Consider the following 14,698-nt stretch of genomic DNA (forward strand, 5'->3'; position numbering starts at 1 on the left):
TAGTTTCACATCGTAATTAAATATTCCCATAAGAGAAGCAGTTTGATATGTAGACTGAATGGAAATGAGTGATGCTTTATTAAGTGTTGTGTGCATTGTGTGTTTTGCGTCCAGGATCGAGGCTTCAGCCGTGGATTCAGTTCCAGAGGCGAGCTCTGAGTCTTCCTCCTAATGCCACCTACACCAACCTGACCGCCTTCCTCACTGTGACTCACTCAGGGCAGAACACACAGCACTTCCCCTACCTGCAGGGCCTCGGCTCTAACAGCACAGGTAACACACACACATCGCAGTATCTTTTCTAACAACAATCCTGTTCATTTTATTAACAACATTTCAAAATCCCATTACTACCCCTCCTGTTTTCTACTTACGAGGCAACTGTAGGGCTATCAAGTTTCACACACTGAGCGTGACAGTCACTCATTTGGGTCTTTTGTCACGCTCTCCCGCCACACATTGTATTTCTCACGCAGAAAAACTTACTATTTATCATATATTTAATATGCCGCAGCACCAAAAATGTATCAGTCCGCACCGCTGTCTCTATGGAACCGGGCAGGAATCAAGCACGTCTCCCCAGGAGTTCTTAGTCGAGCCTGACACCTATCAGCCAATCAAAAAAAAGAGGTTATACGATAGCCAATCAGAAAATAGGCTATCTGGGTAAGATTTAACACAACAAGCAGTTAAAAAAAAAAACATTGATTAGAGAGGGTATTTTCGGTGGTCGGTTTGAACAAAACCTCAACACGAAACAGTTTGTCTCTGGATGGGACATTGTTGGTCTGGGCTTGAGCTGAATTGTTTTAAATGATAAAGGAGTCCAAAAAGGCAACAAACACTACAATAAACAACACCAGTCTTTATCTCTCTCTCTCTCTCTCTCTCTCTCTCTCTCTCTCTCTCTCTCACACACACACACACACACACACACACACACAAAAATTAATAAATGGAAATTGAACAAATACTTTGTATTTGGTTAAATTGTGGGCAGTGATCCTTACCGAACACAACAACATCCCCATTATTGTGGTGTTTTTTTTGTTTGTTTGGTTGTTGTTGTTGTTGTTGTTGTTTTTAATTTGGGGGTGAGGGTGTTGGAGCTGTCACTCTTGCCTGTCTTCAAAACTTGAGAGCCCTGAGACTGGTTAAGTACACTGTGTTTACACACACTCAGGATAAAGGCAATCCCACAGGGAAGGAGTAAGTAAAGGAGTATTTTGTGTCTTGGGCTCCTAATCAGGCCAACAAAACAAAAATAGCTAACAAAAAGTGGATCATGCTTGCTTAGGCAGCTTTGTTCATAATCTTTTTTTTTTTTGCTGTCTATTCATACTATAACTGGCATCTTGTACTAAGCTGCCAGATGGATGGAATGTGCTTTGTGCAGAAGTCTATTCATCTCATTCCTGTGTACTTATAAACAATTAGCACAGTTTACCTTAAATGACCGGCGGTAACACCGGTGTGTGTGTGTGTGTGTGTGTGTGTGTGTGTGTGTGTGTATATATATACACACGATCTGATTTACGCTCAGGTGAACAGCAGGCATGCGTTTAGGGCACTGAAACGGAGTTAACCAGATGATTATAGTTTACATTTGGGCTCTAGGGTCAGTCTTAAACCTTGTCGATCGTTATGGCACTAGCTCATCGTGGGCATCTGACAGCCTCGTGTATGCAGACGGAAGTAGCTGCCCCATGAGCAGCAGTTTATGAAGAAGCTCATGCAAGTCACCAGGAGTTTTTTTTCCTGCTACCGGTTGCCATGGCAATAACCTTTATCAATAGGTGGTGCAACTGGCATTCGAAATCATTTTTCTTTCCGAGCAAACAAAACGTTCTTGAGGGAAATTTAGTGTTTGTATCTAAAATTCGGTATGTCATTTTCGGCACGACCTATTTTGGATGCGTGGCTTTTATAAATAATAAAGATAGTAATAATAATAGAAGGCTCCTTGTTGTCTAGTGTAGATCCATAAAGTATAACAGTAAGTCATGCATTTTTAAATGCTCTCATATGTAACTCCACTGCCATTTTCGTTCCATCCGATTCTCTCTGTTGGTCTTGAGGGATTTAATTTGCCAGTTAGATTCGTCATTTCAGTACGTACCATTATCTAAACGGCTATAAGGTAGAACTACTGTATGTTCTCTTTTACGGACGATTTTTCACATTTCGACTTATTCACTGTCTGTCTTTCTGTCACTGGTAGCCAGCGATCGAAGGTTTGAGCTAACCCCTGTAGCTGCCATCAGCGTACACCTTTTGGGAAGCGATGGGGCGGAGCTTCATGTCAGCGAGCCAATCAGCGTGAGCATTCCTCTCCCTTCCAATAGTGGCTTGAAGGAGAATGACCACATTCCTGCCTGGAGGTTCGATCCCAAACTCGGTGAGTGTGCTCGCTCTCTTTCTCTTACACACACACACACACACACACACACAAACACACACACACACACACACACACACACACACACACACACACACAAAAGAACATTATGTTAAGCTTCCAGGCGACCATGCTTTCTTTGTGTTGGTGTGTGTAAGTGAATAGAGGAAAGATGGAGTACCAGATTTCCTGTTCCCTTCATCAGCAGGATAAGTTGTGTAAAATGTTTTAAGGCTGGGTGCAGGATAGGAATGTTTATAAAACGTCAATAGAGTGGTGGTGGTGGTGATGTTCTTAGTGTGGAAACTGAAGGTCAGCCGGGTCACGAGGAAGTGTTGTAAACATCATTTGAATGTGCTTTAGAGCTGTACAGCTCCCACTTTTTACTTACACGCACACACACACGCACAGAATGAGTGTGTGGGATCTTTATAAGCTGAAGCACTCTATTCATCACTTCATACTATAAACAGTTACTCTTGTAATGAACGGTGTCGGTTTAGTCTCTCACTTTCTTGTTGTAATTATTATTTTTAGTTAGTATCATTATTATTATTTTTTTTGTTCCTAAAATTCTGATAAACTCCGTAGGCTTGAACAGGCACCTCTGTTTAAAAAAAAAACCTTTAATACGAACATAATACTCAATAATGAAATGGTACAACATAACACTGGACCAAATCGTATCCAAATCACAAGGTTTTTAAATTTTTAATCCATCCAAATCTGGTTAAAGTGACCTAACACAAAAATACAGAAAAGGTTGTTGTTTCTAATGTGATCTCTCTTTCTAATATACTGTACATTCACCAGCCAATTTATTAGGAAAAACTGCACACCCGAGCGTCCATGCGGTCGTGGAATCAGCCGAGACGGACACAGAGCATCTTTTTTTATTCATTTCTTTTTTTTATTTTCACAAATACAAAAATATATACAATAAGAAAACAAAAATACAAATTATTGTGTATTATAACATATATTGTGCAGGGAGAGGCAAAAAACCCCCAAAGGGCTTATTTAAAGCCTCCACCTAAAAAAACAACAAAAAAACTGAACTAAATATAAAATTTTTAAAAAAGAAAGGAAAAAAAATAATAATAATAATATACTTCAAAAGTATATAGAGTACATACAACCTCAGTGAACAAAAGCACAATTACAAAGCAGCAACAAAATGATTCTTTATACATCTTTTATAACTTTTTAAAGAAGAACATTTTTCTGCTAAATCGTATAGAGTAAATGACCTCTACAAGTAAGAATTTTAGGGAAATGAAAATCTGAACATCTCAAGAGATTTTGTTAATAGTGGGGGTTTTTTTTATGCCAGTTTGGGTTGCTTAGCGTTTTTTTCAGAAACTGCTGATCCTTTGGGATTTTCATGTAAACAGTTTATACAGAACTGGAAAATATGGGAAAATAAAAACCATCCAGTAATTGTCAGTTCAGCAGGACAAATCACCGTGTTGAGAGGAAGGCTACGGTAACTCAAAGAACCACTCTTTTACATCTGAGGCTACAGTGTGTATACAAACACCGTACAGTTAAAGATCGTCCATTTTCGCTTGTGGTGTTTTCCCTCTTGCTTCCATTCCTCTGTCACAGGAACCACAAAACAGCCACAATGGCATGTTAAAGCCATTCATTTTCTTCATTTGCTTCAGCTAGTCTCGAAAGTAAGAGGCCTGTTACATATCCAGTGAGGAAGCGTCCATTGTTTTGTCCATTGGAAATCGGAGCTCACTGATAAGGTGATTAAACAGGGAATTATTCAGCCGTAGGGTTTAGGATCATTACCTCTGTTTGGTTATGTCATGCGCTGGTAGCTAAAGAAAATGCGTTCAGACTGAAGTGCTCCATTTTCGGTGTTTGACAAAAATTTTAAGCATGTGAAACTTTTATTTTTTTTGTTAAAACATCAGCCACATAGGTAATGTTTGTTGACACGAATTGAAAATAAAGAATCTGGTCAATTTAACGATGACTGAAAAATCCATGCCATTGTGTATGTTGTTTTAAAGACACACAAAACTTGGCCAGAAAAACACTTGCTTCATTGTGCCATCATTGTCCTTCACTAAACTCTTATGTAAAGGAGGTCGGATCTGCATCGGATCTGGTTTCATATGCAAACCTAGCTCTTAGAGTTTAAACAGGCTTCGTGTGATTAGTAACGAAAATTCAAAAATAGACGTTAAACCATGCCATTCAATTTAGAACAATTTTGCATAGTCAAATTAATGTAGGTGCTGTGTTTAAATAGGTGTACCTGTTTACATATACAGTGATACTTCAAGATACGAGTGCATTGACTTTTTTCATCGAATTTTTTGAGATACAAGCTGTGATTCGACCAGATGCACTCGACGAGTGGATTGACAAACAAATTTTTGAGATACGAGCATCCGAGCCGTCACAATTATGCGCCGGCGAAAATGTGTTTATTTATTTAACTTTTTTTTTTTTTGCACCGGCAAAAACGTGGTAACGTGTGTGTTAAGAGTGTTATATAAAGTGGTTATGTGAACGAGCTCATAATGTTTGCATTGAATACATCACATTACATGATATGTTTGCTTGCACAAGATGATACTTCCTCCATAACCTCGGCAACTTTTTAGCGCAACGGCGTGCTGCGTGTGACATCATCGTTATCGTTCGTTTGTGCATGCGGGTCAGTTCGAAACAGCAAACAGTTCACACTGGTATCTGATATAGGCCACATTTTAAAAGGTAATGTGAAAACAAAAAAAAAATCAGATCTGAGCAAAATATCCGAATTGAGCATCAAGACTTGCAGTGTGAACGTGGCCTAACTCCCGAGGGCACAAGGTGGGCAATTTCTCTCCAATTACATCAAGTCAAGAGGCTTTTATTGTTATCTTGACCAAATATACCTAATGTAGTACACAGTGAAATGAAACAAGGTTCTTCCAGGACCACTTCATAAAGACGTAGAGCTACACAAGACAACACAGCACTAAGGACTAAAGAGTGAAAAGAAAATCAACCTATTGTCATTAAAGGCTTGTTCATACAGTGCCAGACAAGAGACAGCGCAAACAGACAATACAATAAACTACGAGACAGATAAACAAAGATAGCGCCGACCAGTACAGAGTCTGTCTGGTGTTCGAAAACAGACGTAGCAACGTATAAAAATGTACAAAATGAACGCAAAGATGTGTGTCCAGTCTGTAAAAGGTCTCTGAGACCTGATTCAATAGTCATTATCTGTTGTTTAAACAAGTTTCAGCTGGCATTATGCTTTGGAACCCTGCTGCACTCCCTCACCATCTTTTCCTAATCCAGTCTATCTATTAAATCTGATTTTAATACATCAGTCTAAGCAGTAAGTTTACTGAAAGCATTATGGGGAGTCACATTAGTTGCAAATAGATCTGGAAGGATGAAAGGTATGGAAAGTGTAGACAGACAGACTGGACAACGGGTTCTTCTGTAATATGGGTCGTAAGCAGCCAGAGATAAACGGAGGAAGAGACAAGAGGAGGACAGGATGGAAAACAACGAAGCTGACACTAATTCACTTTCAGCTTTCTGACAGAGTTTCAGCTTTAGGCTCCTGTCCAAGCATTGTCACAGGAAAGAAATGCCACGAGTATCTCATTACAGCCTTTTGATCCAGACGTTTGACGTTCTGATGATGTAGGTAAACATGGTTAAGCTCACCGTTGGAGCATGTGAACGTAACACAATCATATGTGATTAATGTGTCGGTTTGTGTAACATTAGGCCTTTTGTCCAGCTGGGCGTTGCCGTGAGATCTTATTCACGCAAGCCTGAAACCAAATTTCCATTTGAGTGTGTTTTTACACAAGCCTGTGCATGCACTTATAGTATGTGATTGCAGATACAGTGTAATCGCTTCGCTTGAAGTGTTGTCATTGTCATGTTTCACGTAATTACTTCTAAATTTAATATGAGAAGCATTAAAGGAGAGATTTGTTACAACACTTCTCCTTCCCTACAGCTGACACCAGTCTCTTTGCTGAGGCTGGATATATCTTGAGTTATCTTGGAGAGAAAAAAAAGGCGATGCTAATTTCAGGACCAGAAATATGTAAGCCTGAAATGAATAATCTAGCCATGGAATTATTAGAATTATAATTTTCCTAATGTATGTTTTTCATTTTTATGTGCTTGGACATGTGTAAAAGTTACAAATTGTTAAGTAAAAGTTACAAAAATACACACATACATTGTTGACAATAAGGACTCGTTAAGTCGAATTGAAGCACTACTATGTTTTTATGTTTTATTAAGCAAATCCCATGTGCCACACAACCTCTAAATGAATTAGAGCCATTTCTCAGTGATTTCTTCACTAAAGAATTGGGTATGTAATGGAAACTTGTAGCTCATTAAAAACAGCACACTCTGCATTAGATCACAGATAAGTCATTAAGTACTGTTTGAATGTAATGGATGATGTGACATCATTGTGTGTGTATGTGGGAGAATGGCTTTTCAGTACAGTTTAACAGCAGACTGGCTGTGATTTAGTTCAAAGTCCTCGTTTTCGTTTAATTAGTCAAATTGGAGAGCGAGTGTGTTTGTGCGCGCGAGAGCGAGTGTGTGCGCGCGAGAGCGAGTGTGTGCGCGCGAGAGCGAGTGTGTGCGCGCGAGAGCGAGTGTGTGCGCGCGAGAGAGCGAGTGTGTGCGCGCGAGAGCGACACAGAGAGCGAGTGTGTATGTGTGCGAGAGAGTATATGTGTGTGCGAGAGAGTGACGGAGAGAGTGTGTGTGTGTGCGAGAGAATGAAAGTGTGTGTGAGAGCGTGACAGAGAGAGAGAGAGAGTGTGTGTGTGTGTGTGTGTGTGTGTGTGAGAGAGAGAGTGACAGAGAGAGTGTGTGTGTGAGAGAGTGACAGAAAGAGAGCGTGTGTGTGTGTGTGAGAGAGAGTGACAGAGAGGGTGTGTGTGTGTGTGTGTGTGTGTGTGTGTGTGTGTGTGTGTGAAAGAGAGAGAGAATGTGTGTGTGTGTGTGTGTGTGCGCGAAAGAGTGACAGAGAAAGAGTGTGTGTGTGTGTGTGTGTGCGAGAGAATGACAGAGAGGGTGTGTGTGCGAGAGAGTGACCGAGAGGGTGTGTGTGCGAGAGAGTGACAGAGTGTGTGTGTGTGTGTGTGTGTGTGTGTGTGTGTGTGTGTGTGTGTGTGTGTGTGTGTGTGTGTGTGTGTGTGTGTGTGTGTGTGTGTGTGTGTGTGTGTGTGTGAGCGAGAGTGATTGCTGAGTCAGTGCAGGTCAAATAGCAATCGATAGAAACTCCGGCTGTGGGGGAAAACCACTGAAAATATGCTGCATCACTAAACCTCTCGTTCTTTCAGTGTATCCCACTGATTCTTTCTACTCGATTAAACTGACTGCTTGTGTTCAGTCTGTAATTTTACTTCATGTAATTTTACTATAATTAGCTAGTATTTGGTATATATTATTCTCATTATATGAAATTATATACTTGTACTCTTAGTGAATTACATTTCCAGGAAAGCAATGTTTTGCTCTTTGTTTTTATTTTCTGTTCTAATGCTTAGGATGTTAGATCATTTTGACCTTTTATTGCTTTTTATACAATTACAGTAAAGCAAATCTAAATGTAATAATCCTATTTCTACACAATGTCTTTACACTATTTTATGTTTTCTTGTACTATCGGATTCATTCTTGAAAGAATTTAGACAGAAGCAAAGTTAGCTGCCGATAGAAGAAAATGTCTGGACTGAAGATATTTTAACGTCCTAAGACGTCATTTTGTGCAGTGTAACATAATTATAAATCAAATTAAAATTCTATATATTGCACATATTTTACTTCAAATTATTTCATTAGCAAACTGTGTAGTAATATTGAACTAAATCAAGTTTTCCATGAAATCATTACATTAATGTCAATTAATCATCATCAGTTAAAACCTTTTTCTTTTTAATCATTTAAATTCTAATATTTTATTTTCTTTATTTATTTTTATTCAAGTAAGATTCTAGACACTTGCTTTGACGGAGAATAATTTGTTTTCCAAATAATAAGCATTTTTTCCACTCCGTGTCTCAACCAAACATCATCTTTGTAGCTCCAGTTAAATTTTTTCTCTCTCTCTCGTTTGGTTTATAATTAAACTGGATAAACAGAAGGGCCAAAAGACATCAAACCTCTACGATTTCCATTAACAGCGAGTAATTACAGCTCAGTGCTTCCACATAGTGGTATTGTTTATAAATTATTTGAAGACCGGTGCAATCCGGTCAATTCCATCTGATTTTAAAAATTATCATTATTACGCCAAAGTTTCATTATTAATATGTGAAAATACTATTAAAATGTTCCTTCGACCTTAAAGAAATATCATATGAAACTAAGGCAAACTTTACCACCATCAGAACATATGAACAAACCACTCACTCACTCATTTTCTACCGCTTATCTCAACTTCTCGGGTCACGGAGATCTCAGGCATCATCGGGCATCAAGGCAGGATACACTAAGGACGGAGTGCCAACCCATCACAGGGCGCACACACACACACTCTCATTCACTCACACACACACACACACACACTACGGACAATTTTCCAGAGATACAAATCAACCTACCATGCATGTCTTTGGACCGGGTGGAGGAAACCGGAGTGCCCAGAGGAAACCCCCGAGGCACGGGGAGAACATGCAAACTCCACACACACAAGGCGGAGGTGGGAATCGAACCCCCAACCTGGAGGTGTGAGGCAAACATGCTAACCACTAAGCCACCATGCCCCCCATATAAACAAACCACTAAAATATAAATGTTCTGTTTTAATGTACCCTTGAATTCTTAAATCTGATTGGCCAGGACGTGTTTTTTTTTCTTTTTTTTATAAGAGCAGCGCTGACAGAAGCTCCGACTCTTTTATCATTGTTACAGCAGCAGATGATTTATTTATTCTTGAGATAGGAGATTACTTAACATTATGGTGAATGTTTTTCTGTAAAGAAGAATTATTTCACATAGTAATAGTAGAAGTTTTCCAGACAAGATTTCCAGACTTGTGACTTTCTCGGAAACGTGAAAAACTGTCCATTATTTATATAAAACCACGAGTCTGATAGTAACTGTTTATCTACTGTTAATTAACCAATAACAGGAATTAACTTAACAACTTGTCACTTTTTACTTAAAAATAAGCTAAAAATCACTGACGTATTTTCTTTCTACTTCTATATTGCTGGTGTAGGAGCCTGGTTGAAGAGCAGTTTGGGCTACGTGCAGAGAGAAAGAGGAGGTGAACTCATCCTCACCTATATCGCCCCACAGCTTGGTTACTGGGTAGCAGCCATGTCTCCTATAAACACAGGTAACACACAAGTTCTTTCTGGGTCTCTTGCTCAGAATGTTAGCCAGCTCATTTACCCTTGTTGCTGAAGGTCTTCTAGCAGTGTTTATTTGCTTGCAAATGTAGATGTGGACTTTTCATCAATGCTAGTACCAACACGCATACTTCTGTTTGAAGGCACTGCTGACAATTTATTTAAGTATGTGATTTGGGACACACCTTGTTAGCGGGGAACTAAAGAAACATCGGATCACGTAGGACTGAGCCGAGGAATTATTTCAGTTTTGATTTGTCACTTTTCCGTGTAATATATTTTATATAAATGCTGCTTTTTTCTGCTGCTGCTCAGATTGTGGCTCACAATTACTTTTGTAATGTGTGTGTGTGCGTGTGTCTGTCTATCTGTCTGTGGGTTTGTCTCTGTCTGTCTGTGGGTTTGTCTCTGTCTGTCTGTGGGTTTGTCTCTGTCTGTCTGTGCGTTTGTGTCTGTCTGTGCATTTGTCTCTGTCTGTCTGTGGGTTTGTCTCTGTGGGTTTGTCTCTGTCTGTCTGTGGGTTTGTCTCTGTCTGTCTGTGGGTTTGTGTGTCTGTCTGTGGGTTTGTCTGTCTTTCTGTTTCTGTGTGTTTGTCTCTGTCTGTCTGTGTGTGTGTGTCTGTCTGTGGGTTTGTCTCTGTCTGTCTATGGGTTTGTCTCTGTCTGTCTGTGGGTTTGTCTCTGTCTGTCTGTGGGTTTGTCTCTGTCTGTCTGTGGGTTTGTCTCTGTCTTTCTGTTTCTGTGGGTTTGTTTCTGTCTGTCTGTCTGTGTGTTTGTCTCTCTGTCTCTGTCTGTCTGTGTGTGTGTGTCTCTGTCTGTGTGTGTGTGTCTCTGTCTGTGTGTGTGTCTCTGTCTGTGTGTGTCTCTGTCTGTGTGTGCCTGTGTGTTCCAGGTCCTGTAGTTGCAAAGGACATTAGCACATACCACACTGTGTTCCTTTTAGCCATACTGGGAGGCACGGCTCTCATCCTCCTCTTCCTCCTCTGTCTTCTGGTTTGTTACTGCAGGTGTGTGATTTTTCTCTTTGCGCTTTCTTTCCCGATCTCATCCTTCATTCATCTCTTTATATTTGCTGTTGTAAGTTCATCCAAAACAAATTAAGTAATGTTTATTGAGTACAACTAAATAGTAGCTCATTAATACTTGACATTAAATGGATTTTGTTTTGGCAGCTATATGGTACTAGCCGCTTGTTAGGGATTGTTTATTAAGAATTTGGTATATTTGTAGACATTAGAGACGCTATCTTACATTTCCTCTCATATTTCCCATGTCCATGTTACCAGGAGAAAGTGCTCACGCTCGAGACGAGCTCATCAGAAGTATATTCTGACCTCATCTCTGGACAGCTCCAAAAGAGACCAAGCCACATCTATGTCCCATCTCAACCTTATCAACGAGGCCCAACTAGACCATGTAGGGGTGGAAGCAGACCTGCACACACCTATGCTGAAAGACGCCCCTCACAATTCCTCCACCAATGAGCTGGTGTCATCTCGAAACGAATTTGGGTGTCACTCCCAGCGTGATTATCACCGCAGCTACACCTCTGTTGTCTCCTCGACCGTCCATCCTCTCCGCACGTCCGCTTTGTCCTCATCTCCGTATCTGCTGCACCATGCTGCTTCAGCTGGTCGCCTATCCTCTGTGAGCAAGGCTAGTCCACGCGAGCTCCGCCTTTCTCCATCCACAACTTCACCCCCTACTTCACCAGAGAGGGATCTGGGGGTGGAGCACCGGCCATCTGACTTCCTGCTCTCACGGTCAGTGGATCAGCTGGAACGCCCTCCAGGCCTTCTGCCCGGCCCCGGAGCTCTACTCTGCTGTACATCTGAGCTCCAAGTAAGCCAGGCCGGAGCTGGATATCAGAAAGGCCGGCCCACTTTGCTAATTCCCGCCCATTATATGCGGTTGCCTGGGACGCACCCTCTCTCAGGGCAAGCGCTACTGCTCCAGTCAGATGAGAGGAGTGAGCTCGAGAGCATTCGTGCAGAGCTTAATGCATCCCATCAGCCTCAAACCGAAGCAGGGGAAGTGGGGGGCTGCATGGACGAAGGGGTGGAGGAAGTGAACGTAGGATCGAGGGAGGCAGGAGGAGGGACGGTAGATGAGTGGACGACAGCACTACCTGAAGCCTTGTCTATCCCCAACTCACTGAGTGAGGCGGCGCTTGGGGTGGTGCAGATGAACGGAGAAGATCAGCTACTGGCTGAGAAGACGTTAATGGAGCTGAGGGGTGGGAAGCCTCTCCCACACCCACGAGCCTGGTTTGTGTCGCTGGACGGCCGCTCAAATGCACACATCCGCCATTCCTACATTGATCTGCAGAGGGCAGCACATGGCACCAGCTCTGTGGGCAGCAATGATGCCAGTCTAGACTCGGGCGTAGATGTGAGCGATGTCACTCCAGGCCGCAAGGCCAAAGTTCAGGAAAAGGCCCCGGTTATGTCACCCAATGTAGCATGCACATCCCTGGTATTTGTGCAGGGTACTAATACTAATGCTCATTCAGAACCCAATGAGAGTGAGAGCCAAACTCCTGTCTGCAGCCCGGAAGAAAACTCGCTCATTCCTTTGTTGCCCAAATCTGAGACTAAGGATGAGACTATAATGCCTCCTTCACCTCCGTTGCTGCCCACTCCTCCTCTCCCGTCTCCTCCTCCTCTCCCAGATCCTGTCGTGGAGGAGGAAGATGAGCCCAGGGGAGACAAGGAACGGATAGTGAGTATCGAGCGTGCCCAAACGCACCTTAATCTCCCTTCGAGCAACAGCGCCCCGGATGGATTGGCTGCTCCTGAGGACAGCGATGAGAACAAGAAGAGTCCATGGCAGAAGCGCGAGGAGAGGCCACTGCTTGCCTTTAACCTCAAATGACCCCTGACCTTCAGCCTTTTTCCCTGTGGAACAGCCTTTTGGCTGAAGGACTTCGGGTCTGACTTTTACGTTACGTGAATCGCTTGTGTATGAACAAAAATCGCTAAACACATTTATGCACAACAGCTATGCCTTTTTAAACAAACTGCAAACGAAAGCCATCGTATGAATGTGAGATGTTTAGCTTTATGAACCGCTGCTGGTGTTCAGGTAAGCAATAGGATCTTCAACTGGCAGCATACAGCACTGAGCACTGTGTCTTCGTCCACAGTAAATGTTTAATCACGCCTTCGTCCTCCGTGTCCCAGCACTTAGCTGAACAATTTTCCCTCAGTCTTCCTTAAATGAATCTGTGACTGAAAATCAAGCCTGTAATGATTTTGTGTGCTGTAGTTTCAGTCTCTCCAGCAAGTGTTTGCTTTCTTTTTTTATTCATCAGCGTCGAGTTTTGAATCGTTGGCACCAGTCAAATGCAGTATTTTCCCCTCAGTACAATAATCCAGTCAGTGTATCCACTGTAACATCTGTGAACCTTCCTGAGACTCGAGACTCTCAGCTATGCATTGCTTTGATTCTGGTTTTATTATTATTATTGTTGTTATTGTTATTATTATTATTATTTGTTCTTTTATTGTTGTTATTATTATGTGAATACATTATAAGTGTTTGTTATTGTAGTCACTGTTTGATTTTGAACACATTTTAGTGAACATTTTATTCAGCAGAAGTAGTTGTTTTCCTCTTTGCTTGTCATACATACGTAACATGCTCTGTCTGTCTGAAGTGCCTATGTAGCAGATGCGTTCATTTACAATCCTCACGTCTCCTCACAGATTAGAGCCTATTAAATATCTATGCTTTTGTCCTTTTTTTTTTTGGATTTTTTGAAATGTAGTGCATAAACCTTGTGTGTGTTTGTAAGTGTACAGTGTATGCATGTCCATACTGTGTGTTTCTCCACCTGTGGAGAACCAGCACACATTTCAGAGTGTGTATTTGGTGTTTTGTGAGTTTGTGTATGAAGCAAGTATGCTACACTTCTTATGGTTGTCAGTCCTTGCCCAAATGTTTATTTAGCAGTGAGTAGGATTGTGTTTACGTGTGTTTTATTGTCTGTGTGTGTTTGTTGCGTGTGAGTATGTATGCTTGTGTGTGTGTGTGTGTGAGAGAGAGTGAGTCTGTGTGCACTTGTGTGTTTGTGTCTGTGTGCGCGCGCGCTGGTGTGACTGTGTATGCTTGTGCGCTGGTGTATGTGTGTGTTTGCGTGCACTGGTGTGTTTGCGTGCGCGCTTGTGTGTGTGTGAGAGAGTCTATGCGCTTGTGTGTGTGTGTGTGTGTGTGTGTGTGTGTGTGTGTGTGTGTGTGTGTGTGTGCGCGCGCGCGCGCAATTGTATGAATATAAAATCTGTCCCTGTGACATAACCACTTTGCAATCACACCTCAACAATCTCCTTTTGAATGTCTGAACTGGTTACTTACGGCGTAAGTCAGTACGATTAGACACAATTTAAAAAATCCAATTTTAATTAAGGTTACTTACTTTAAAAAGAAGTGCTAGTATTAATCACCGGTTCCAAATACTTAATCCACTGTGTTCATGTATTTCTCCGTTCATCATTGCTTTAGCGGGTTCCATCACAATGTATGCAATCATCCAAATAAACCGATCATGTGTCAGTATATGATGCATAAAATCATGCAGATACACGGTTTAGTTAATATTCACATAAAATATCAGACCGGGGGGAAAGTCTGATTTCAGTGACATTAACTCGGGCTTGGATGTTGGCGCTACGTGGACCGAATGGAGGATTTCAGAACCCGCTGATCTGCTTGGATTTTCACACAAGTCTCTAGAGTTTATACCGCATGATGTGGAAAAACTAAAAAAAAAAACTACATGACAACAAAGCTCATGGTGGATGGGCTGCAACAGCAGAAGGCCAAATCTGGTGGCCTGGTCTCCCTCATGTGATCCTCCTCCCTCCTGATTTTTTTTCCAGGTTACTAATTGTTTCCTAATGTAAACATTACCACATTAAATAAACATTTATGAAATATTT

At 41.5% G+C, this 14,698-nt stretch overlaps 1 protein-coding gene across 5 annotated transcripts in view; it reads left to right on the forward strand.

The window, feature by feature from the left end:
- Positions 1-13,672, forward strand: part of fam171a1 (family with sequence similarity 171 member A1) — a 34,037-nt gene extending 20,365 nt beyond the window's left edge. For all 5 annotated transcript variants that reach the window (XM_047808488.1, XM_027171154.2, XM_027171146.2 and 2 more), the window contains 5 exons: positions 115-273; positions 2,222-2,398; positions 9,630-9,749; positions 10,654-10,768; positions 11,048-13,672. In XM_047808488.1, the coding sequence (XP_047664444.1) occupies positions 115-273; positions 2,222-2,398; positions 9,630-9,749; positions 10,654-10,768; positions 11,048-12,635 (2,159 nt within the window). In that variant the 3' untranslated portion in view covers positions 12,636-13,672. The remainder of the gene's footprint in view (positions 1-114; positions 274-2,221; positions 2,399-9,629; positions 9,750-10,653; positions 10,769-11,047) is intronic.
- The last annotated feature ends 1,026 nt before the right edge of the window (positions 13,673-14,698 follow it).

The sequence above is a fragment of the Tachysurus fulvidraco genome, chromosome 25 (assembly GCF_022655615.1).
Source record: "Tachysurus fulvidraco isolate hzauxx_2018 chromosome 25, HZAU_PFXX_2.0, whole genome shotgun sequence".
In the NCBI taxonomy this organism is placed as follows: Eukaryota; Metazoa; Chordata; class Actinopteri; order Siluriformes; family Bagridae; genus Tachysurus; species Tachysurus fulvidraco.